This window comes from Ranitomeya imitator, chromosome 6 (assembly GCF_032444005.1).
Source record: "Ranitomeya imitator isolate aRanImi1 chromosome 6, aRanImi1.pri, whole genome shotgun sequence".
Classification (NCBI taxonomy): domain Eukaryota; kingdom Metazoa; phylum Chordata; class Amphibia; order Anura; family Dendrobatidae; genus Ranitomeya; species Ranitomeya imitator.
In genome coordinates this window covers 90971478-90996752 of record NC_091287.1, presented here as the reverse complement: position 1 = coordinate 90996752, position 25275 = coordinate 90971478, and the positions used below count along the sequence as shown (strand labels likewise).

General features: G+C 42.3%; 1 protein-coding gene across 1 annotated transcript in view; it reads left to right on the top strand.

The window, feature by feature from the left end:
* Positions 1 to 25275, top strand: part of SKAP2 (src kinase associated phosphoprotein 2) — a 324806-nt gene that overhangs the window by 21681 nt on the left and 277850 nt on the right. The window contains exon 2 of the mRNA XM_069729895.1: positions 18120 to 18225. Coding sequence (XP_069585996.1) covers positions 18120 to 18225 — 106 coding nt within the window. The remainder of the gene's footprint in view (positions 1 to 18119; positions 18226 to 25275) is intronic.

Here is a 25275-nt window from a genome sequence, read left to right as displayed (position 1 = left end):
AGATGAATATAAAAAGAGCACAAGAAGTGTTACAATAACCTAATGTCATGTCTATGGAGAGAAGGTATCGATAAAACTTGAGTAGAGGCATGAAAAAGGACATCTGTCTTATCCACAATTATTCCACGAAAACAAGAGACCCTTGTTTCAAGGAGTAGTCTATTCTTTAAGGAGAGCTTCATGAGTAATGCGGTTATGACCTACTGTGACATATTGCAAAAAAGGGTACAGAGAGATATATTGCTCTCAGCCAAAAATAGAACTGGACAGATTTTGAGCAAAATGAAATTGTTCATGATCTTCAATAAGTATGCCATGCTCCACACAGGGGAGTATAATATGTCAGATCGGCCTGTACAGTTCTTGTACTCGTAGCTTGTGTTCCATGTTGTGATTCTTCATTCTAAATTATTGAAAAATAGAAATAGGACCAACTGCTTAATATAAACAGTGCACATGCAAGTGACCAACCAGGCTCTGAAATATCCATAACTTGATATGTTTTTGAACCTTTTGGAATAATCACTTGGAAAAAATGTAAGTGAGTGTGAAAGAGTCCTTGGAAGTATGACAATGTGGCCCATGATAGGATCGATACAGTGCACTATGAAAGCCTTTGCTCTTTAGTTTACATTCATATAGAAAAATCAGAATTTGAAGAGGTCCTCTCAATAGATCAAATGGGCCAATTTTTGCTCTTATTTTATTTCTGCTGCTTCCCTAATTGTGTTGTTGTTGTTTTTTTAATTTGATGATAGATTTATGGTCTTTACCAAGGAGGTGTTGCTCACAGAGTAATTTTGCAGAGCTGCCTAAAGATGCGTGCCCATAAAATTTTGCGAAACATACCCCACTGATAAAACCATAAACATCTGCACTGAATAAAAAGGCCTATATTTCTGAACACCATTTAATGAATTAAAAAAACAAGCAAATACATTTTCAGGGGAGCAGCGGGCAAAAACTGGCCACTTTTGACCTGGCTGTAGGTGGTCATTTTATGAACAAGTAGGATATCTGAGATGCCAGACAGAAAAAAGTCAAACAAACAGAAGAAGCGCAGTTCTCTGCTTACATCTTCTGATGATTGGAGGAGCCAAACAGAGCAGCGTGTCTTTCTTTCTAAAGAGATGGCGAGATGCGGACTGCAGAGGGTCCAGACATGCCAACTGAACAAGAGAAACAAACCCTGCATAGCAATAGAAATGTTCCAGATTCTTTGAAATTGGCATCTCACCATGTCCTGACTAGAGAAGAGCGTATTGATTCTTGGAGGATCACGTTTGTTTAAAATTTCATGAAATTGCCAGTTTAAAGCTAAATCAAACATTTTGAGATTCGATTTGCGGTTCGCAAAAACACCCAAAACATTTCACACTGCTGTGCTGAAGCATCAGAGAACGGGCTAATGTCATTTTGGGTTGCTGCGCAGGACTCCCCATGATGCCCACAGCTGTGACATCTTATGGATTATCATACCTTGCACAATTGTGATAAGTACCCAGTTGAGCACAGTTTATACAGCGTTTTTCATATCCAGAGTCTCTGGGTAAGGCTACGTTCACACATTCAGTATTTGGTCAGTATTTTACATTAGTATTTGTAATCCAAAACCAGGAATGGAACAATCAGAAGAAAAGTATTAGGCCAGGTTCACATTGCGTTAACAGCAGCCCGTTCAACACATGCGTTAACGGGCTGCTGTTAACGCAAGGGCCGATATGTCAGTGCACTAGCGCAGAAAGAGCTAGCAGATGCGCTAGCAGTGATGGACCCGGAAACGCTGCAGCCCGCATCCCAAGGTCCGTTACTCAATGATGGCACGTCGCTAGCGATGCCCATTGTGGGTGTGCGCTAGCGATGCGTCAGACATTGGCTCACCCGATATGCCGCGGTGTAGCGTAGTCCGTCTAACGGACAACAGTAACGTAATGTGAACCCAGCCTTATAGAAACTCGAGCATCAGTTCGGTATTTCTCACCCACTCCTGGTTTTGGCTTACAAATACTGATGTGAAATACTGACCAAATACTGATAGTGGGACCATAGCCTAAGGCTCTCTCTCCTGTAGAGTGCAAGCTGTTATGGTCAGCAGGAACCCCTCTCTCTACTGTAGAGTGTAAGCTCTAATGATCAGAGGAATCATCTCGCTCTTTCCTGTACAGTGTAACCTCTTACGGTCAGCGGTTTTCTTTCTCTTTCTCTCTGATAAAGTGTAATTTCTTATGATCAGTGGGGTCCTTTCTTGCTCTCCTGTAGAGTCTAAGCTATTATGGTCAGCGGGGTTCTTGCTCTCTCCTTTAGAGTGTAAGCTCTTATGGTCAGTGGGGTCCTCTCTTGCTCTCCTGTAGAGTCTAAGCTCTTATGGTCAGCGGGGTTCTCGTTCTCCTTTCTCCCACGTGGACATTAAATACACTTTCAATACATGTTCCAGTTCTGGGGGAAAATTGAAAAATTGAGGCAAGTCTGCGAATTTAAATTTCAAAAGATCCACTGATCTCTGGTACTGACTTTGGGTTGTGTAAGATCACAACACCGTCACGTTGGTCCTTTGGTGACAAATAAACTGTTTTTTCCAGTCCTGGCTAGGACATCATTGTATGCATTATCTCTGTATTTTGAGTTTGTGTAAATTACTTCTGTATGCTAATATCACTCTGTGATGAAGGTGGTTATAGTGTAACTAGATGGTGGCCCGATTCTAACGCATCGGGTATTCTAGAATATGTATTTATTTATGTATATAGCAGCCACATAGTATATAGCACAGGCCACGTAGTATATAGGAGCCATGCAGTATATAGCAGACAAATACTACGTGGCCTGTGCTATATACTATGTGGCTGCTATATACATACATATTGTAGAATACCCAATGCGTTAATACAGGCCATTAAATATATAACAGTGGCCACGCAGTATATAACACAGCCACGTACTATATAACACAGCCCACACAGTATATAGCAGCCACGCAGCATATAACACAGGCGACGTAGTATATAACACAGGCCACGCAGTATATAACACTGGCCACGAAATATATAGCACAGCCCATGCAGTATATAGCAGCCACGTAGTATATAACACTGCCTACGCAGTATATAACAGTGGCCACGTAGTATGCAGCACGCAGTATAGAACATAGCCAATGTAGTATATAGCACAGCCACGTAGTATATAACACTGCCCATGTAGTATATAACACTGCCCACATAGTATATAACACTGCCTATGTAGTATATAGCAGCCACGCGGTATCTAACACAGCCCACGTAGTATACAGCAGTGTGGGCACCATATCCCTGTTAAAAAAATAATTAAAATAGAAAATAGTTATATACTCACCCCAGGGATCCAGCGAAGCTCCGGCGATACGCGCACAGCTGCCGCCATCTTCCGTTCACAGGATGCATTGCGAAATTACCCAGATGACTTAGCAGTCTCGCGAGACCGCTAAGTCTTCTGGGTAATTTCGCAATGCATCGCCGGGAACGGAAGATGGTGGCAGGAGCGTGCGGCTCGGCGGACTACGGAGGGTGAGAATAGCAGGTTTCTTTTTTAATTATTATTATTTTTAACATTACATATTTTTACTATTGATGCCGAATAGGCAGCATCAATAGTAAAAAGTTAGGGACACACAGGGTTAATAGCAGCGGTTACAGAGTGCGTTACCCACGGCATAATGCGGTCCGTTACCGCATGATAACATTCTCACTTTCTCTCAGGCCATTTTTCTCCTATAGAACACAAACTGATTTTCAGGATGCAGAGTAGTTTTGTCTTTTTCTAGACTTTTACCTTTCACTACACTTATTAAGGCTATTCTATATTATGTGTTTGGGTTCTCATCGTGTACAAGTGCGACTTCAATACCGTGTTACACTGTAACTAAACTGTGATGACAGAAGCCATATAGCAGTAATTTGTCCTCTAAAAGTCATGCAGTTTTTATTATGCTCCATTTCCACCTTATTCCTGCTGTGATCAATCATTTCTAAAATTTCAATTTGGCACTAAACAGCAAGGTAGTTAAAGGGAACCTCTCACGCCCAAAATCGATGATGAGGTAAGCTCACCGTCATCAGGGGCTTATCTACAGCATTCTGTAATGCTGTAGATAAGCCCCCGATGTAACCTGAAAGAGGAGAAAAAGACGTTAGATTATACTCACCCAGGGGCGGTCCCGCTCCGGTCCGGTCAAATGGGTGCCTCCCATCTTCATTCCATGACGTCCTCTTCTGGTCTTCATGCCGCGGCTCCAGCGCAGGCGTACTTTGTCTGCCCTCTTGAGGGCAAAGCAAAGTACTGCAGTGCGCAGGCGCCGGGCCTCTCTGACCTTTCCGGCGCCTGCGCACTGCAGTACTTTGCTCTGTGAGAGTTAAAAGTTTAATCTTTGCAGGACAAGTCAATTTTTTTACATTTCTCAGTTTGGGTATATCATTTGAAATGTATTGTATAACTTTTAACATTTTGGGGATATAAGGTAGAAAAAAACAGCAATTGCAGAACTTTTTATGTTTTATGGCATTTACTGAACAGGTTAATTATTTTTATATTTTGATCTATATGACTTTTCCTAATGCAGCAATACCACATATCTGTATATTTTTTGTATTACTATTTTTATTGAGGGAAAAGTGGAGTGATTCAAACTTTCATGTTTTTTTTTCATATTTTTTAAAACTTATTTACCTGTATTTATTACTTTGCTAAGAGGAATTGAACCTGATAGCTTTTATTATACACAACAATACCACAGTATTGCTGCATGTTGTAGAGATTCATGGTCTCTCTTGAAGCCTGGCCACAGGCTGTTTCTATGGAGTGGTGCCATCTTGGAGGAGGAATCATTTATTGTCCTCTCCAGCAAGATGGCACCAACGGTGCCTGTGCATTAGCAGCTATCGGATCTCTATACACACCGATAGCTGCTACTGCACAGGCACAGCAGGTGCCATTTTCATATTGTTTTTTTTACACATACTCAATAACATCAAGAATAATTATTAACTGAGCACTAAACATGTGATTATGCTGCAGCACAGGTGCCACGGTTGGCACCTGCCTGCAGAAGGTGTTTTTCTTCAGTATGTACAGATATTCATTATGCAAACTAAGGGGCAGGTCAGTGAGGGATCAGTGATCTGTCAGCAGTCTGCATTATGAATACCAAATCAGAGCACCCCATGCAGACCCCACCCCCTCCAGGCAGCCACGAGCATATCATTAACTAAAAACTGAAAATAAAGATGAAACAATGACCACAAGACGGATTTCATCAACCAAGGTATCATTTTAATCAGTATAACGGCGCCGACCTGACACTGTCTGTAGGTTACTGTGCACAATCCTGCTGACAGGATCCCTTTAAAGAGGACCTTTTATCAAATTTGACATGTTGAACTGGATACAGGATGCAATAGAGCAATAGAAGCTGCAGATTGGAAAAAAATTCTTTTTTTTTTTTTGCAAAAAAAGTTGTTTCTCCATTACGGAAATATTAGAAATTAAAGTACTTGACACCTGAGTGAAAAGTCCAAATGAGTGTTATCACATAGTTTTCATTAGGGGCGTGACCTTCTTCCCCCTCTATGATGCTGACCAATCATAAGCAGTCAGCAACACTCAAAGGAAAGAACATGGCCACAGTAGTTTAGAGCATGTTTTCAGTAGGTGAGATGTCCTGATACAGCTCTGAAACTGCGGGTACACAGTCTTATGAACGTTTTCTTCACATTTTCCACACAGTCTATTTCCTTTGTTTCTCTACTGTTCTCCTCTTTATGCTCTTTACTTGTCCTATGTCTCCATAGTTTCTCACTACTTCACCACAACCCAGCTCAGTACTACCGTTGTATTTCACAAGGGTCCTTTACTCGACGTGCAGTTCCACATCTTCTTTCTCCTCAGGGTGCCAATATGGCAGGTACTTATCTTCTCTAGTGCTGGTGCCCTGGAAGTCCCGCCAGGGACAATCTATTAATCTCATACACTCAGTCCTGACTAGGCCCGTTAACTTCAGGAGTTATAAACTCTGGCTCTGAATGCTAGGCATCATCTCATAGGAACTGTCTCCGATCGATCACTCTGACTCTTAGGCTACTTTCACACTAGCGTCGGGCTTGGCCCGTCGCAGTGCGTCGGGTCGAGGTTACCGACGCTAGCGTTGTTTGCGCCGCACAACGGGTGCAGCGGATGCAGATTTTCATCGCATCCGCTGCCCCATTGTGAGGTGCGGGGAGGTGGGGGAGGAGTTCCAGCCGCGCATGCGCGGTTGGAAAAAGCGGTCCGTCGGCAGCAAAAAACGTTACATGTAGCGTTTTTTGCTCCCGACGGTCCGCCACAACATGGCGCAACCGTCGCACGATGGTTGCGACGTGTGGCAATGCGTCGCAATGCGTCGCTAATGTTAATCTATGGGGCAAAAACGCATCCTGCACACAACTTTGCAGGATGCGTTTTTTCCCATAAACGACGCATTGCGACGTATTGCAAAAAACGCTAGTGTGAAAGTAGCCTTAGTAACTTCTGCTCCAGATCTCGCTCTTTTTTCGATCCCCCTTCACTTTATGAACACCCCAGAATGCGGGTCTGCTCACAATAGACCTTAGGTCCTTTCTCTATACACTCCAGACCCTATCTGAATTAGTAACAGGAAATTGTCACTTTCCCTTTAACTCAGCCCCTCCCACTCTAGACTAGTCCCAAATATTAACTCTCACTATCCTATTGTCATACTACACACATTAGCAATATTACTAACATCTTCATTATATCACTTAACACTAAACTTGTTTCTTTAAGAGGGAAACATGGGCAGTATGTCCATCTCCTCACACATGGGTCAGTGTGGGTGGAGGGGCAGTGCAGCTGAGTTTAACTGTGTCACATAACAAGCACTTCTATCATCTCATAGCGTGGTCACTTCTGCTCCTCCACCAACATGATCTGCCTAGAGTAGTGGTGAGTGAACATGCTCTGATAACGTGTTTTTCGAGCGTGCTCGGGTGCTATCTGAGTATCTTGGACGTACTCGGATAATATGTTCTAGTCCCTGCGGCTGCATGTTTTGCGGCTGTTAGACAGCTGCAACACATGTGGGAATTGCCTATTTGTTATCTGATAACATCCACTTGGACTTCATGAAAATGATCTGATTAGGGGCCAAATACTTTAATTGCTAATATGATCATAACAGAAAGGTGAAATAAAATAAAAAAACAAAGCAAAAATATTTTACTCCGCCCTGCAGCTACTATTGCATCCTGTGTCGAATTCCACATGAAGAAATTTGGTGACAAGTCCTCTTTAAATGTGTTGTTTAAAAGAGATGAACAAGGGTCTATTTTTCTAGGTCAATTACATCATTTTTGTGAGGTGCGACATAGTAATGTGCCCCATCGTGTTTATCTATAATTTGCAGGTTTCTGATTTCACTTTCCGGCCCAATACCAGGAGGCCTCACGCGCCGCCTTTAAAATTCCCACCTGTGAGTATTCATCATGGTGTAAGCATACACATTAGGCATAAGCAGTTTATCACAGCAGTTAAGATTGTCTGGGCTGATCATCCTATTTCATTTTAAAGTCTTTTCCTCTGCTCTATTTTACCCAAGTGCTTGTGGTACATTTTATCTCTATTTTCACAAATCATTTCTCTCTGTAATTGACACTAAGTAATTTGTAAATGGTATGTTATCACTTATCTGTGCTCGGATCCCTCTACGCTTGTATTAACTGTTCCTTTAAGTATTGCAGTACATTTTCCCTCTGGAGAGAGCTTGCAGGCAGCCAGGATTGCTAATGTAAACAGTAGCTAGACAAATATTGCTATCTATATTCGGAAGGAATGTCGTGTTAACATTTTTGATACTTTTTTTTCTTATCTCAGCTAGACTTTCCTGGTGAACCTGATTCCTGAGCTAGTTTTCCTGCAGATTTTTCTGGCACATGTTGTTAGCGGTTTGTGGAAGACAACATAGGGGGACAAAAACATATGAAGTCACAAAAATGACAATCAATGTCTCATGTTTATAATATAGTAACATAGTAACATAGTAACATAGTTAGTAAGGCCGAAAAAAGACATTTGTCCATCCAGTTCAGCCTATATTCCATCATAATAAATACCCAGATCTACGTCCTTCTACAGAACCTAATAATTGTATGATACAATATTGTTCTGCTCCAGGAAGACATCCAGGCCTCTCTTGAACCCCTCGACTGAGTTCGCCATCACCACCTCCTCAGGCAAGCAATTCCAGATTCTCACTGCCCTAACAGTAAAGAATCCTCTTCTATGTTGGTGGAAAAACCTTCTCTCCTCCAGACGCAAAGAATGCCCCCTTGTGCCAGTCACCTTCCTTGGTATAAACAGATCCTCAGCGAGATATTTGTATTGTCCCCTTATATACTTATACATGGTTATTAGATCGCCCCTCAGTCGTCTTTTTTCTAGACTAAATAATCCTAATTTTGCTAATCTATCTGGGTATTGTAGTTCTCCCATCCCCTTTATTTATTTTGTTGCCCTCCTTTGTACTCTCTCTAGTTCCATTATATCCTTCCTGAGCACCGGTGCCCAAAACTGGACACAGTACTCCATGTGCGGTCTAACTAGGGATTTGTACAGAGGCAGTATAATGCTCTCATCATGTGTATCCAGACCTCTTTTAATGCACCCCATGATCCTGTTTGCCTTGGCAGCTGCTGCCTGGCACTGGCTGCTCCAGGTAAGTTTATCATTAACTAGGATCCCCAAGTCCTTCTCCCTGTCAGATTTACCCAGTGGTTTCCCGTTCAGTGTGTAATGGTGATATTGATTCCCTCTTCCCATGTGTATAACCTTACATTTATCATTGTTAAACCTCATCTGCCACCTTTCAGCCCAAGTTTCCAACTTATCCAGATCCATCTGTAGCAGAATACTATCTTCTCTTGTATTAACTGCTTTACATAGTTTTGTATCATCTGCAAATATCGATATTTTACTGTGTAAACCTTCTACCAGATCATTAATGAATATGTTGAAGAGAACAGGTCCCAATACTGACCCCTGCGGTACCCCACTGGTCACAGCGACCCAGTTAGAGACTATACCATTTATAACCACCCTCTGCTTTCTATCACTAAGCCAGTTACTAACCCATTTACACACATTTTCCCCCAGACCAAGCATTCTCATTTTGTGTACCAACCTCTTGTGCGGCACGGTATCAAACGCTTTGGAAAAATCGAGATATACCACGTCCAATGACTCACCGTGGTCCAGTCTATAGCTTACCTCTTCATAAAAACTGATTAGATTGGTTTGACAGGAGCGATTTCTCATAAACCCATGCTGATATGGAGTTAAACAGTTATTCTCATTGAGATAATCCAGAATAACATCCCTCAGAAACCCTTCAAATATTTTACCAACAATAGAGGTTAGACTTACTGGCCTATAATTTCCAGGTTCACTTTTAGAGCCCTTTTTGAATATTGGCACCACATTTGCTATGCGCCAGTCCTGCGGAACAGACCCTGTCGCTATAGAGTCACTAAAAATAAGAAATAATGGTTTATCTATTACATTACTTAGTTCTCTTAGTACTCGTGGGTGTATGCCATCCGGACCCGGAGATTTATCTATTTTAATCTTATTTAGCCGGTTTCGCACCTCTTCTTGGGTTAGATTGGTGACCCTTAATATAGGGTTTTCATTGTTTCTTGGGATTTCACCTAGCATTTCATTTTCCACCGTGAATACCGTGGAGAAGAAGGTGTTTAATATGTTAGCTTTTTCCTCGTCATCTACAACCATTCTTTCCTCACTATTTTTTAAGGGGCCTACATTTTCAGTTTTTATTCTTTTACTATTGATATAGTTGAAGAACAGTTTGGGATTAGTTTTACTCTCCTTAGCAATGTGCTTCTCTGTTTCCTTTTTGGCAGCTTTAATTAGTTTTTTAGATAAAGTATTTTTCTCCCTATAGTTTTTTAGAGCTTCAATGGTGCCATCCTGCTTTAGTAGTGCAAATGCTTTCTTTTTACTGTTAATTGCCTGTCTTACTTCTTTGTTTAGCCACATTGGGTTTTTCCTATTTCTAGTCCTTTTATTCCCCCAAGGTATAAACCGCTTACACTGCCTATTTAGGATGTTCTTAAACATTTCCCATTTATTATCTGTATTCTCATTTCTGAGGATATTGTCCCAGTCTACCAGATTAAGGGCATCTCTAAGCTGTTCAAACTTTGCCTTCCTAAAGTTCAATGTTTTTGTGACTCCCTGACAAGTCCCCCTAGTGAAAGACTAGTAACATAGTAACATAGTAACATAGTTAGTAAGGCCGAAAAAAGACATTTGTCCATCCAGTTCAGCCTATATTCCATTATAATAAATACCCAGATCTACGTCCTTCTACAGAACCTAATAATTGTATGATACAATATTGTTCTGCTCCAGGAAGACATCCAGGCCTCTCTTGAACCCCTCGACTGAGTTCGCCATCACCACCTCCTCAGGCAAGCAATTCCAGATTCTCACTGCCCTAACAGTAAAGAATCCTCTTCTATGTTGGTGGAAAAACCTTCTCTCCTCCAGACGCAAAGAATGCCCCCTTGTGCCCGTCACCTTCCTTGGTATAAACAAATCCTCAGCGAGATATTTGTATTGTCCCCTTATATACTTATACATGGTTATTAGATCGCCCCTCAGTCGTCTTTTTTCTAGACTAAATAATCCTAATTTCGCTAATCTATCTGGGTATTGTAGTTCTCCCATCCCCTTTATTAATTTTGTTGCCCTCCTTTGTACTCTCTCTAGTTCCATTATATCCTTCCTGAGCACCGGTGCCCAAAACTGGACACAGTACTCCATGTGCGGTCTAACTAGGGATTTGTACAGAGGCAGTATAATGCTCTCATCATGTGTATCCAGACCTCTTTTAATGCACCCCATGATCCTGTTTGCCTTGGCAGCTGCTGCCTGGCACTGGCTGCTCCAGGTAAGTTTATCATTAACTAGGATCCCCAAGTCCTTCTCCCTGTCAGATTTACCCAGTGGTTTCCCGTTCAGTGTGTAATGGTGATATTGATTCCCTCTTCCCATGTGTATAACCTTACATTTATCATTGTTAAACCTCATCTGCCACCTTTCAGCCCAAGTTTCCAACTTATCCAGATCCATCAGTAGCAGAATACTATCTTCTCTTGTATTAACTGCTTTACATAACATAGTAACATAGTAACATAGTTAGTAAGGCCGAAAAAAGACATTTGTCCATCCAGTTCAGCCTATATTCCATCATAATAAATCCCCAGATCTACGTCCTTCTACAGAACCTAATAATTGTATGATACAATATTGTTCTGCTCCAGGAAGACATCCAGGCCTCTCTTGAACCCCTCGACTGAGTTCGCCATCACCACCTCCTCAGGCAAGCAATTCCAGATTCTCACTGCCCTAACAGTAAAGAATCCTCTTCTATGTTGGTGGAAAAACCTTCTCTCCTCCAGACGCAAAGAATGCCCCCTTGTGCCCGTCACCTTCCTTGGTATAAACAGATCCTCAGCGAGATATTTGTATTGTCCCCTTATATACTTATACATGGTTATTAGATCGCCCCTCAGTCGTCTTTTTTCTAGACTAAATAATCCTAATTACATAGTTTTGTATCATCTGCAAATATCGATATTTTACTGTGTAAACCTTCTACCAGATCATTAATGAATATGTTGAAGAGAACAGGTCCCAATACTGACCCCTGCGGTACCCCACTGGTCACAGCGACCCAGTTAGAGACTATACCATTTATAACCACCCTCTGCTTTCTATCACTAAGCCAGTTACTAACCCATTTACACACATTTTCCCCCAGACCAAGCATCTCATATACTAGATGGTGGCCCGATTCTAACGCATCAGGTATTCTAGAATATGTATGTATATAGCAGCCACCTAGTATATAGCACAGGCCACGTAGTGTATAGGAGTACTATGTGGCCTGTGGTATATACCATGTGGCTGCTATATACATACATATTGTAGAATACCCGATGCGTTAATATAGGCCATGCAGTAAATAACACAGCCCACGTAGTATATAACACAGCCCACACAGTATATAGCAGACACGCAGTATATAGCAGTCACGCAGTATATAACACAGCCCACGTAGTATGTAACACTGGCCACGTAATATATAGCACAGCCTACATAGTATCTAACAGTGGTCAAGCAGTATATAACACAGCCCACGTAGTATGTAACACTGGCCACATAATATATAACACAGCCCACGTAGTATGAAACACTGGCCACATAATATATAGCACAGCCCACATAGTATCTAACAGTGGCCACGTAGTATATAGCACGCAGTATAGAACACAGCCACGTAGTATATAACACTGCTCACGTAGTATATAGCAGCCATGTAGTATATAATGACGCAGCCCACGCAGTATAGAACACAGCCCACATAGTATCTAACACTGGCCAGGTAGTATATAGCAGCCACGCGGTATTTAACACAGCCCACGTAGTATTTAGTAGTGTGGGCACCATATCCCTGTTAAAAAAAATAATTAAAATAAAAAATAGCTATATACTCACCCGCCGGCGGGATCCAGCGTAGATCCAGCAAACCTCTGGCGATGCGCTCGCGGCTGCCGCCATCTTGCATTCCCAGGATGCATTGCGAAATTACCCAGATCACTGACAATATCCTCAGAAATGAGAATACAGATAATAAATGGGAAATGTTTAAGAACATCCTAAATAGGCAGTGTAAGCGGTTTATACCTTGTGGGAATAAAAGGACTAGAAATAGGAAAAACCCAATGTGGCTAAACAAAGAAGTAAGACAGGCAATTAACAGTAAAAAGAAAGCATTTGCACTACTAAAGCAGGATGGCACCATTGAAGCTCTAAAAAACTATAGGGAGAAAAATACTTTATCTAAAAAACTAATTAAAGCTACCAAAAAGGAAACAGAGAAGCACATTGCTAAGGAGAGTAAAACTAATCCCAAACTGTTCTTCAACTATATCAATAGTAAAAGAATAAAAACTGAAAATGTAGGCCCCTTAAAAAATAGTGAGGAAAGAATGGTTGTAGATGACGAGGAAAAAGCTAACATATTAAACACCTTCTTCTCCACGGTATTCACGGTGGAAAATGAAATGCTAGGTGAAATCCCAAGAAACAATGAAAACCCTATATTAAGGGTCACCAATCTAACCCAAGAAGAGGTGCGAAACCGGCTAAATAAGATTAAAATAGATAAATCTCCGGGTCCGGATGGCATACACCCACGAGTACTAAGAGAACTAAGTAATGTAATAGATAAACCATTATTTCTTATTTTTAGTGACTCTATAGCGACAGGGTCTGTTCCGCAGGACTGGCGCATAGCAAATGTGGTGCCAATATTCAAAAAGGGCTCTAAAAGTGAACCTGGAAATTATAGGCCAGTAAGTCTAACCTCTATTGTTGGTAAAATATTTGAAGGGTTTCTGAGGGATGTTATTCTGGATTATCTCAATGAGAATAACTGTTTAACTCCATATCAGCATGGGTTTATGAGAAATTGCTCCTGTCAAACCAATCTAATCAGTTTTTATGAAGAGGTAAGCTATAGACTGGACCACGGTGAGTCATTGGACGTGGTATATCTCGATTTTTCCAAAGCGTTTGATACCGTGCCGCACAAGAGGTTGGTACACAAAATGAGAATGCTTGGTCTGGGGGAAAATTTGTGTAAATGGGTTAGTAACTGGCTTAGTGATAGAAAGCAGAGGGTGGTTATAAATGGTATAGTCTCTAACTGGGTCGCTGTGACCAGTGGGGTACCGCAGGGGTCAGTATTGGGACCTGTTCTCTTCAACATATTCATTAATGATCTGGTAGAAGGTTTACACAGTAAAATATCGATATTTGCAGATGATACAAAACTATGTAAAGCAGTTAATACAAGAGAAGATAGTATTCTGCTACAGATGGATCTGGATAAGTTGGAAACTTGAGCTGAAAGGTGGCAGATGAGGTTTAACAATGATAAATGTAAGGTTATACACATGGGAAGAAGGATTCAATATCACCATTACACACTGAATGGGAAACCACTGGGTAAATCTGACAGGGAGAAGGACTTGGGGATCCTAGTTAATGATAAACTTACCTGGAGCAGCCAGTGCCAGGCAGCAGCTGCCAAGGCAAACAGGATCATGGGGTGCATTAAAAGAGGTCTGGATACACATGATGAGAGCATTATACTGCCTCTGTACAAATCCCTAGTTAGACCGCACATGGAGTACTGTGTCCAGTTTTGGGCACCGGTGCTCATGAAGGATATAATGGAACTAGAGAGAGTACAAAGGAGGGCAACAAAATTAATAAAGGGGATGGGAGAACTACAATACCCAGATAGATTAGCGAAATTAGGATTATTTAGTCTAGAAAAAAGACGACTGAGGGGCGATCTAATAACCATGTATAAGTATATAAGGGGACAATACAAATATCTCGCTGAGGATCTGTTTATACCAAGGAAGGTGACGGGCACAAGGGGGCATTCTTTGCGTCTGGAGGAGAGAAGGTTTTTCCACCAACATAGAAGAGGATTCTTTACTGTTAGGGCAGTGAGAATCTGGAATTGCTTGCCTGAGGAGGTGGTGATGGCGAACTCAGTCGAGGGGTTCAAGAGAGGCCTGGATGTCTTCCTGGAGCAGAACAATATTGTATCATACAATTATTAGGTTCTGTAGAAGGACGTAGATCTGGGTATTTATTATGATGGAATATAGGCTGAACTGGATGGACAAATGTCTTTTTTCGGCCTTACTAACTATGTTACTATGTTACTATGTTACTTAGCGGTCTCGCGAGACCGCTAAGTCTTCTGGGTAATTTCGCAATGCATCTCTGGGAGGGGAAGCTGGTGGCAGGTGCGAGCGCATCGTCGGACTACGGAAGGTGAGAATAGCAGGTTTTTTGTTTTTTTATTATTTTTAACATTAGATCTTTTTACCATTGATGATGCATAGGCAGCATCAATAGTAAAAACTTAGTCACACAGGGTTAATAACAGCGTTAACGGAGTGCGTTACCCACGGCATAACGCGGTCCGGTACCGGTGGCATTAACCCTGTGTGAGCGGTGACTGGAGGAGAGTATAGAGCGGGCGCTGACTGCAGGGAGAATGGAGTGGGCACACACTGCAGGGGAGTATGGAGGGACTAATCGGACTGTGGCCGTCGCTGACTGGTCGCGGCAGCCATGACAGGCAGCTGGCGAGACCAATCATCGACTTGAATTTCCATGACAGACAGAGGCCGCAACCAATGAATATCCGAGCCAGACAGAAGGACAGAAGGACAGACGGAAGTGACCCTTAAACAATTATATAGTAGATATATACATATATATATGTGTGTATATATATATATATTTATATATACAGTATATATTTATAATCTAACAATTATGAAGTAGAATTGGGGCTAGTGATGGGAGAACCTGTGGATGTTCGGGTCTGGCAGGTTTGGCTAAACATCTAAAAAAAAAAAAGTTTGGTTCGGGTACCCCAGCGGTCCCCAAACCCAAACCCCATTCAGATGAATGGGGATCCTGAACATCTGCATAACATCACGGCAAACACAGACTCTGATTGACAGTAAGATTATTACCGCTGGTCATAGAGGTGCGGGTCCCATGCTGTCAGATGACAGTGTGAACTTGCAGCTGTGACTGGCGATAAAAAGTTTACCGCCAGTTACATGCGTCCCCTGATGAGAAAGTACTACCCCAATCAGCCTACTCTAATAACAGTGAGAGTAACGCCGTTGTTGAGAGTATTCATCAGCTGGCGCTTTTGCTGTAAATAAATAAATTACAAGAAAAATGATGTGGGGTCTCTTAACTGGCAGGTTTGGGCTACAAGCTTTTAGTTTTATCATGGCTGGTTATCAAGAATGGTGGGGTCCCAAAGTCATTTTTTAAAGTTATTTAAATAAATAATTTAAAAAGAATGGTGTGGGATCCTCCCCATTTAACAAACAGGCAATCTCCACATGTGATGAGGCTGTCTACAGCTGCAAATCATACAGCCACAGGCACTCGAACATAATATACGAACACACCCAAATGCTCGGATAAGAAGTTATCTGAGCAAGATCGCTCATCACTAGTAGTGACAAATGATGCTTTCTACAACACATTTTATTGTCCAAAAGTACAAAAATTTTTTTAAAAAAAACCTCTACATATTTAGCACCACCCAAAATGGCATGCTATTTTCACCGCACGGCAAAAAGTGAAAAGACCCCACAAAACTTAGTGTTATTCCCACAATCACATTATTTTTCACAAAGCACAATAACTGTATACTTAGTGTTAATATACAGACAAAGTCACACATATTGTTTCTTTCTACTTTTGTGTCTTATATTATCTCTATATGCCCCTCTGTGCATCCAAGCTGAATGAGTGCTCACATTTATACACTACCAAAACTACATTTCCCAACAGCACTTCTCCACTGTGCTGCAGACCCCTTCCCTTTTTCCTGTGTTCTCCTGACTAGCCCAATCTCTTTGCATTATTATAATGCTGATCTATGTGTAAAATTAACCGTATGCTTCTGTGCACTCCTCTCTCTGCTCCAGTGTCCTGCATGACCAATTTTACCTTTTGTCATCTGTTTCACTATAGTTGTCTGTGTATTTTTACATCATTACTAGCTGGTTTCTCTCAGTGGCCAACTCTCTTGCATTTTCCACAATGAAACTTGTAATTACTAGGCAGTCCAGAGCTATGTTTGTTGTCTGCCTCTGACAGGTCAGCACGGCGAAACTACAAATGCTGCTCTGTTGATGCACATGGCAGAGAATTATCTTTTGTCATGTGCATCAACAGAGCAACATCTGTTTTATATAACTGTTCTCCTACAGCAGGCAACAACAAATTAAATTCCTCTCAGCCTCTCTATATACATCCCATATTGCATCATAAAACTCCTCTCAGTTCACTATGTACAGCCCCATCATACAGTATCTGCAAACACCAGCACTGCTGCAGCTTCCTGGCATAAGTTTTGCACTGATGCCAGGATACCAGTGATGCTCTGCTGCCAGGATACCAATTGAGAAAGGCTGCACACGATCAATAAGTAACACTGCAATTTCAACAGGATGGTTCTGATGGCAACTGCAGGGTAAATAGTGCCTAGGCCATCCTTTTTGAGTAGGGCGATCTGTGCAAAAAAGAGCATATGTTAAACTGAGCTATATTTATTAGAAGACTATTTAAATGCTTTGGTTGTTTAGACATATTCCCCTCCACGCTGGCTATAGGGGCTCAGATGCACCTCAAGTGAAAATTCTGTTTTTAAAATCTTTGGTTCTAAAAATGACAGTGGATGATATGGAATTATGTGACAAAAACTGTTGGTGCTGATTAGCATTTGAGTAGAATAAAAGGATGCATTATGTAGACCACTACTACTTACACTGTGAAGTGTTATATTGTGTGAATGTTATATTGGGTTTCAAAGGCAAAGACTTCCATTACAGATGGTGAGGCCAAGACTCCATCTTGCTTTGTCTGATAAGGCCCCAGTTGAAAAAATTTGCGAAGCCATCTTATAGACCAGTGATTCCCAAACCCCGTCCTCCCGGCAACTCAACACATCAGCTTTTCAGGATTTCCTTAGTATTGCACAGGTGAGTGAACCTGTGGCAGTTTCTGATGCCTTGATAATAATTTCATAATTTTCATAATCATAAAAACATGATGTGTTGGGGGCTGTGAAGACTGGAGTTTGGGAAACACTGATATAGACAAATAGTGCGGATTTTCTGACATTTCTATATTCTTACATTTTTGCACATTTTTTTCATACTCAGACAGATTCATGACCAAAAACTATTAAAGTGGAAAAAGAACAGTATAAGTTCAGCTCTTCTCTTTTGAAAGGTGGCAATTACAGTAATAACAGGAGAATGCTACAAATTTAATTTTCTAGCATACCTTAATTGAAACTATGCTTTGAAGACTAAAGCATAATACAAACCATCATTTTAGATACAATATAACAAATATTTCCTAATTTCAATTTCTTTTCATTCTAGAATTGGAAACGTATCTGTGTGATGTCTTAAAAGGAGAAGCCTTATCAAAAAGGGCAAAGGATAAAAAAGATTTCCTTATAAGGAAGATAAAAGACGTTAAAAACAAGTATGTATCAATATATTATTTTATTTATTAAAACATAGATAATATACACATGGAAACATTCATAATTAACATCCAATTTCACTAACGCATTAGCTCCAGGCTAGCTTACCATCATGAATATGGTTTGAAAGATACTTTCAAACATGATAATTAATTCCAATCATCCATTATCTACATGTCGACATTATCCAATTTCTGACATTATTTGTGACACTTACTGATCAAATGTGCAAACATATTGATTGACCTTATGCAAATTTTACAGCTTTAGCAAAATGGCCAAATATCATTTGTGTAACATTCTCCATATAAGTATTGTCACTTGAACAAACATGTCACTTGGCTTCAGACAAATAAACACTTCATTATTCCCTGTCTAGCAAGACATAGTGAATATACTGTATATATTGTATTATACTGTACTATAAAGCTACATGTATGCAGTATTAGCCATATATTGTACACAGCTCTAACAATATTTTGTTTCTAGAGTTAAAGGTAGACACAAGTCCATCGCGTTCAACCTATAGCCTAACATGTTGATCCAGAAGAAGTCAAAAAACGTATGAAAAAGATTCTAATTTCCCCATATTAGTGGAGAAAATCCTTCCCGACTCCACATACAGCAATTCAACTTCCTACCACAGAACATAATACACATAACCTAATATTTTTCAAGAAAGACCCTCCTTCGACAGTGAATCATCCATTACAATATCATGTTCCATAGTCTCACTGCTCTTACAGGAAAGAATCTCCTTCTGTGACTAGGTTCACATTGCGTTAGTGCAGTCCGTTCAACGCATACGTTAAACGGACTGCGTTAACGCAAGTGCCGAAAAAGATCGCGTTTATGCGATCGCGCTAACGCAGATGCTCTATCTGTGCTAGAGGTGACGGACCCAAAAACGCTGCAGTCTGCGTCTGAGGGTCCGTCACAGAATGACGGCACATCACTAACGCATGCCGATTATGACATGTGTTAGCGATGCGCTACATAATGGCAGTCAATGGGTGCACTAATGCATCCGTTACATAGCGTTAGTGCCGCTATGTAACAGATGCCGTCAGCGGACTGCACTTAACGCAATGTGAACCCAGCCTAAGTCTTCATTCCTCTAGATGAGGAGAATGTCCCTTTGTGGACATTGCAAGCCTAGGTGTAAAAAGATCATTAGAAAGACCTTTGTACGGTCTCCTTGTAGATCTGTACATTGGAACAAGATCACCCTTAACCCCTTAATGACCGCCGATATGCCTTTTAACGGCGGCAGTTAAGGTACTTAAACCACAGCGCCGTTAATTAACGGCGCTGTGGAAAAAGTGAATAGCGCCCCCCAGAGTCAGATTTTCTCTGGGGTCTCGGTTGCTGGGGGTAGCCGAGACCCCAGAGAACATGATTCAGGTTTTTTTTTACCAACCCCCTAGTTGCGATCGCCGGTTCGTGTCTCTTTCTTAGGATGCCACCGCAAGGAGGTGCAGGCGCGACTCCGTTACGTTCTGCTCTGTTCGCTAGGCACCTGCCAGGTTCCCACGCCTGACAGGGACCCACCCACCTGTGTCTTCTCCCTGCAACACCCCCTGCCACGGGATGTTGCCTGGTTCCAACCCAGTCAGCTTCTGACTAACTTCCTCCCCAGCCCCTAGTTTTACCAGTGTGAGGAGTGGCCCAATAAATAAAGCCTTTTTCTCCCCCTAGTGGCCGGAGTGTGAAGTGTAATGTGTTCTGGTGATACCTGGTCAGGAGAATTCCTTCAGTGCCATCAGACGTACCATCACTCCCCTTAGTGGCAGAGTGTCATACTGCAACGACCAGATCTCTGGGGCGCTGTACATACATTATCTTTTCCACACTTTTTCATGCTACAACCACAAACTTAAAGTATTTTATTGGGATTTTATGTGATATACCAACACAAAGTAGCAAGTATTTGTGAAGTGTAACGGAAATGATACATAGTTTTCTAATTATTTAAAAACTAAAAATCTGAAAGTTATGGCATGCATTTGCATTCAACTCCCTGTATATAGTTATCATATACCACTTCTGCTATATGAGGACTAAACATTATCTACTGTGAGGCAGTGACCCCTGTTACAACTAGGGGGCACTGTTTGTGCTCCCCAGAATGCGCATAGAGGTGTATGAAGGCAATAGGTGTGTATGGGAGTCCCAGATGTAGCTGTGATTGCAATGTGAGGCAGTGACTTGTGTCACAGATTGGGGTCACTGTATGTTCTCCCCAGGTTGTGCATGGAGACGGATGAAGTCCATAGGTGTACATGGCAGTCATGTATTTCTGGTCTGGGTTTTCCATGTGACATGAAGCCACAGGTTTGTTTGTTAAAAGCCCTGCAGTAAAGGGTATAGGTGTGTCAGGTATGAGGTGCAACGTCAGTGTCAGTCTGGTGTGTAGAGCAGAGGTCTGCAGAGCACTGGCTGAGTGCATGGAGGCACATGCCAGTGGAGCCAGCATCCAGGGCAGCTGAATAGCCTGACACCCGCAGCGTATACAGCGATGCAAGTCGTCCATGGTACTGGTCTCGGATGTAGATAGTCCTGTGCCTGGAGGTGGATGTCCTGTGCCCTAAAGAGTCGGATGTGGACAGTCCTGGACCTGTAGGATTCAGCTGTGGACAGTCCTGTGCCCGGAGGTGGATGTCCTGTGCCCGAATGAGGACTGGCATGGGTAACAATTGCGATCAGGTGGATATGGTGCCCGGCTGCTATCCGGAGGATATCCAAGGAGTTGGTGGTGAGTCATAGAAAGAAAAAGGAGGATTACTTACCCATCAATATTGCTACTGCAATGGGGATGTATAATAATTTCCTAAGGGTGGTATACAACAATGACTGATTGCTGGTGTACTAATGTCAATTAACAGTAACTTATATACCTGAACAACCCACATTTATTTGTTACGTAATCTACTATATAATTGTCTAAGGGTCACTTCCGTCTGTCTGTCTGTCACGGATATTCATTGGTCGCGGCCTCTGTCTGTCATGGAAATCCAAGTCGCTGATTGGTCGCGGCAAAACAGCCACAAACAATCAGCGACGGGCACAGTCCGAAAGAAAATGGCCACTCCTTAGGCTGGTTTCACACTTGCGTTTTAAAAAAAAACGCATGGTGGAAAAACGCATGTAAACGCGTGCAAACGCTGCGTTTTTTAGACGCATGCGTTTTTTGATGTGGTGAAAAAAACGCTGCGTTTTGACGCGTTTACATGCGTTTTTTCATGCTTTTGCGTTTTTTAAACGCATGATGAGAAGTGTGTGACAGCTGCCAATCATCAAAATCAAGTAAAAATCCCACTATAAACAGAAATAGCTAGGGTTAGGGGTAGGGATCCTAACCCTAACCCTAAAGGGATCCTAGCCCTAACCCTACCCCTACCCCTACCCCTACCCCTAACCCTAGGGATCCTAACCCTAACCCTAAAGGGATCCTAACCCTAACCCTTAGGGTTAGGGTTAGGATCCCTTTAGGGTTTGGGATAGGGGTAGGGTTAGGATCCCTAGGGTTAGGGGTAGGGTTAGGGGTAGGGATAGGGTTAGGGTTAGGATCCCTAGGGTTAGGGTTAGGATCCCTAGGGTTAGGGTTAGGGGTAGGGTTAGGGGTAGGGTTAGGGTTAGGATCCCTTTAGGGTTAGGATCCCTTTAGGGTTAGAGTTAGGGTTAGGATCCCTTTATCACCTTTATGGTGGGGGTTGGCATATCAGTGTGTTTTCTCTTTTTTTTCTATAAAAACGCATGCGTTTTTAATGCAACCAAATGCATGTGCTTAAAAACGCATGCGTTTCCATTGACTCCAATGCATTTTTTGCCGCAAAAAACGCATACGAACGCATGCGTTTTTTTGCATCAAAAAAAGCCTCTGAAAATTACTACATGTTGCATTTCTGCAAAAGAACGCATGCAGCAAAAAACGCATGCGTTCAAAAACGCGACTAAACGCGTATAAAAAAAATGCATGTGTTTTTAATGTTAAACATAGGGAAAAAAACGCATGCGTTCAAAAACGCGACCAAACGCATGCGTTTTTTTGCGGTACAAACGCTGAAGATAAAAACGCAAGTGTGAAACCAGCCTTACTCCCCGCAGTCACTGCCCGGCGCCCGCATACTCCCCTCCGGTCACCGCTCACAAAGGGTTAATGCCGGCGGTAATGGACCGCGTTATGCCGTGGCACTCCGTTACCGCTGCTATTAACCCTGTGTGTCCCCAACTTTTTACTATTGATGCTGCCTATGCGGCATCAATAGTAAAAAAATGTAATGTTAAAAATAATAAAAATACAAAAAACCTGCTATACTCACCCTCCGTAGTCCGCCGAGCCGCTCGCGCCTGCAGCCATCTTCCGTTCCCAGCGATGCATTGTGAAATTACCCAGAAGACTTAGAGGTCTCGGGAGACTGCTAAGTCATCTGGGTAATTTCGCAATGCATCCTGGTAACGGAAGATGGCGGCAGCTGCGCGCCTATCGCCGGAGCTTCGGTGGATCCCAGGGGTGAGTATATAACTATTTTTATTTTAATTATTTTTTTTAACAGGGATATGGTGCCCACACTGCTGTATACTACGTGGGCTGTGTTAGATACCGCATGGCTCTGTGCTGTATACTACATAGGCAGTGTTATATACTATGTGGGCTGTGCTAGATATTACGTGGCCACTGTTATATACTGTGTGGGCAGTGTTATATACTACGTGACTGGACAATATACTACGTGGCTCTGGGCTGTATACTACGTCGCTGGGCAATATACTATGTGTCTGTGCTGTATACTACGTGGCTCTGTGCTGTATACTACGTGGCTTTGTGCTGTATACTACGTCGCTGGGCAATATACTACGTGTCTGTGCTGTATACTACGTGGCTCTGTGTTGTATACTACGTCGCTGTGCGATATGCTACGTAGCTGGGCAATATACTTCGTGACTGGCCACTATATTATGTGGCTGGGCAATATACTATGTGACTGGGCAGTATACTATGTGACTGGGCAATATACTACGTGACTGGGCAATATACTACGTGACTGGGCAATATACTACGTGGCTGGGCAATATACTACGTGACTGGGCAATATAATACGTGGCTGGGCAATATACTATGAAGCTGGGCAATATACTGCGTGACTGGGCAATATAGTATGTGGCTGGGCAATATACTACGTGACTGGGCAATATACTACGTGACTGGGCAATATACTATGTGGCTGGGCAATATACTACGTGGCTGGGCAATATACTACGTGGACATGCATATTCTAGCTTACCCAATGCGTTAGAATCGGGCCACCATCTAGTGTTGGTATACTTGTGCAAGATTTGTGTCCTAATATTTTATGTAATGATGTTTGTATTGCTGCTGTAAAACCGTAATTTCCCCCGGGATCAATAAAGTGTATCGTAATCGTATCGTATCATATAATGACCCCACATTCACAACAACATGCACAATATAATAATCCCAGTGTCCAACCCAAAGTATACTGATCCTCACATGTGCCCCTACCAAAGTTTCTTGGACACAAAAACTGATGACTCACTGGCCTCTTAATAAAAAAGCAAGCCATCATAGGTAGCACAATGCAGTGAAGTAATTGTACCAATATAGTGGATTGGAAGCATATGAAGTGATGTAAGTTACATCACCTACATAGAGGTTTTAAAAGTTTTAATGGATGCTTACCACAGCATTCGGCTCAATTTCCTGATGAAGCCGATACTCTAGTGAAACATGTAGGAAAGGCTATTGAGCTTTTTTTATTACTATTATTTATTTATATAGCACCGTTAATTCCATGGTGCTGTACATGAGAAGGGGTTATATCAAAATACAAATATCACTTACAGTAAACAAAACTAACAATGACAGACTGGTACAGAGGGAGGAGGACCCTGCCCTTGCAGGCTTACATTCTACAGGATTATGGGGAAGGAGACAGTAGGTCGAGGGTTGCTGTAGCTCCAATGGTGTTGAGGTGGCCGTGTGGTCTTTACAGGCTGTAAGCTTCCTTGAAGAGGTGGGTTTTCAGGTTTCTTTTGAGTGAGGAGTGAATAAGCGTGGAGGAAAGGAGGAGGTCTTGGGAGGACCGGAGATTACGTGAGGGAAGATATTGAGAGATTAGTGTGGAAATATATACGGAGGAGAAAGGTTATGGATGGCTTTGTAGGTCAGTGTTAGTAATTTAAACTGGATACGCTGGGAAATTGGGAGCCAGTGAAGGGATTTGCAAAGAGGTGAAGCAGGAGTGTAGCGAGGAGAGAGATTAATTGGTCGGGCAGCAGAGTTAAGGATGGACTGGAGGGGTGCGAGAGTGTTAGAAGGTAGGCCACAAAAGAGTATGTTGCAGTAGTCGAGGCGGGAGATGATTAGGGCATGCACGAGCATTTTGGTAGAGTGTGGGTTGAGGAAAGGACGGATTCTGGAAATATTTTTGAGCTGGAGGCGACAGGAGGTGGCGAGAGCTTGGATGTGCGGTTTGAAGGACAGGGCAGAGTCAAGGGTTACTCCAAGACAGCGAATTTTGGGGACAGGGGAAAGTGTGATTTTGATAGATAGATCAGGTAGGGAAGATATGCATGATGGAGGAAAGATAATGAGTTCAGATTTGTCCACATTGAGCTTGAGGAAGTGAGAGGAGAAGAAGGAGGATATGGCCGATAGACACTCTGGGATTCTGGAGCAGAGAGGTGACATCTGGGCCAGAGAGGTAGATCTGAGTGTCATCGGCATATAGATGGTACTGGAAGCCATAGGACCTTATGAGATGTCCCAGGCCGAGTGTATAGATTGAGAAGAGTAAGGGTCCTAGGACAGAGCCTTGGGGGACTCCAACAGAGAGGGGGCAAGATGAAGAGGTAGTATGGGAGTAGGAAACACTAAATGTGCGGTTGGCAAGGTATGAGGAGATCCAAGATAGGGCAACGTCTTTGACACCAAAAGAAGAGAGGATCTGTAGTAGGAGTCAGTGGTCAACTGTGTCAAAGGCAGAGGACAGGTCTAGGAGGAGGAGTATAGAGAATTGTCTGTTAGC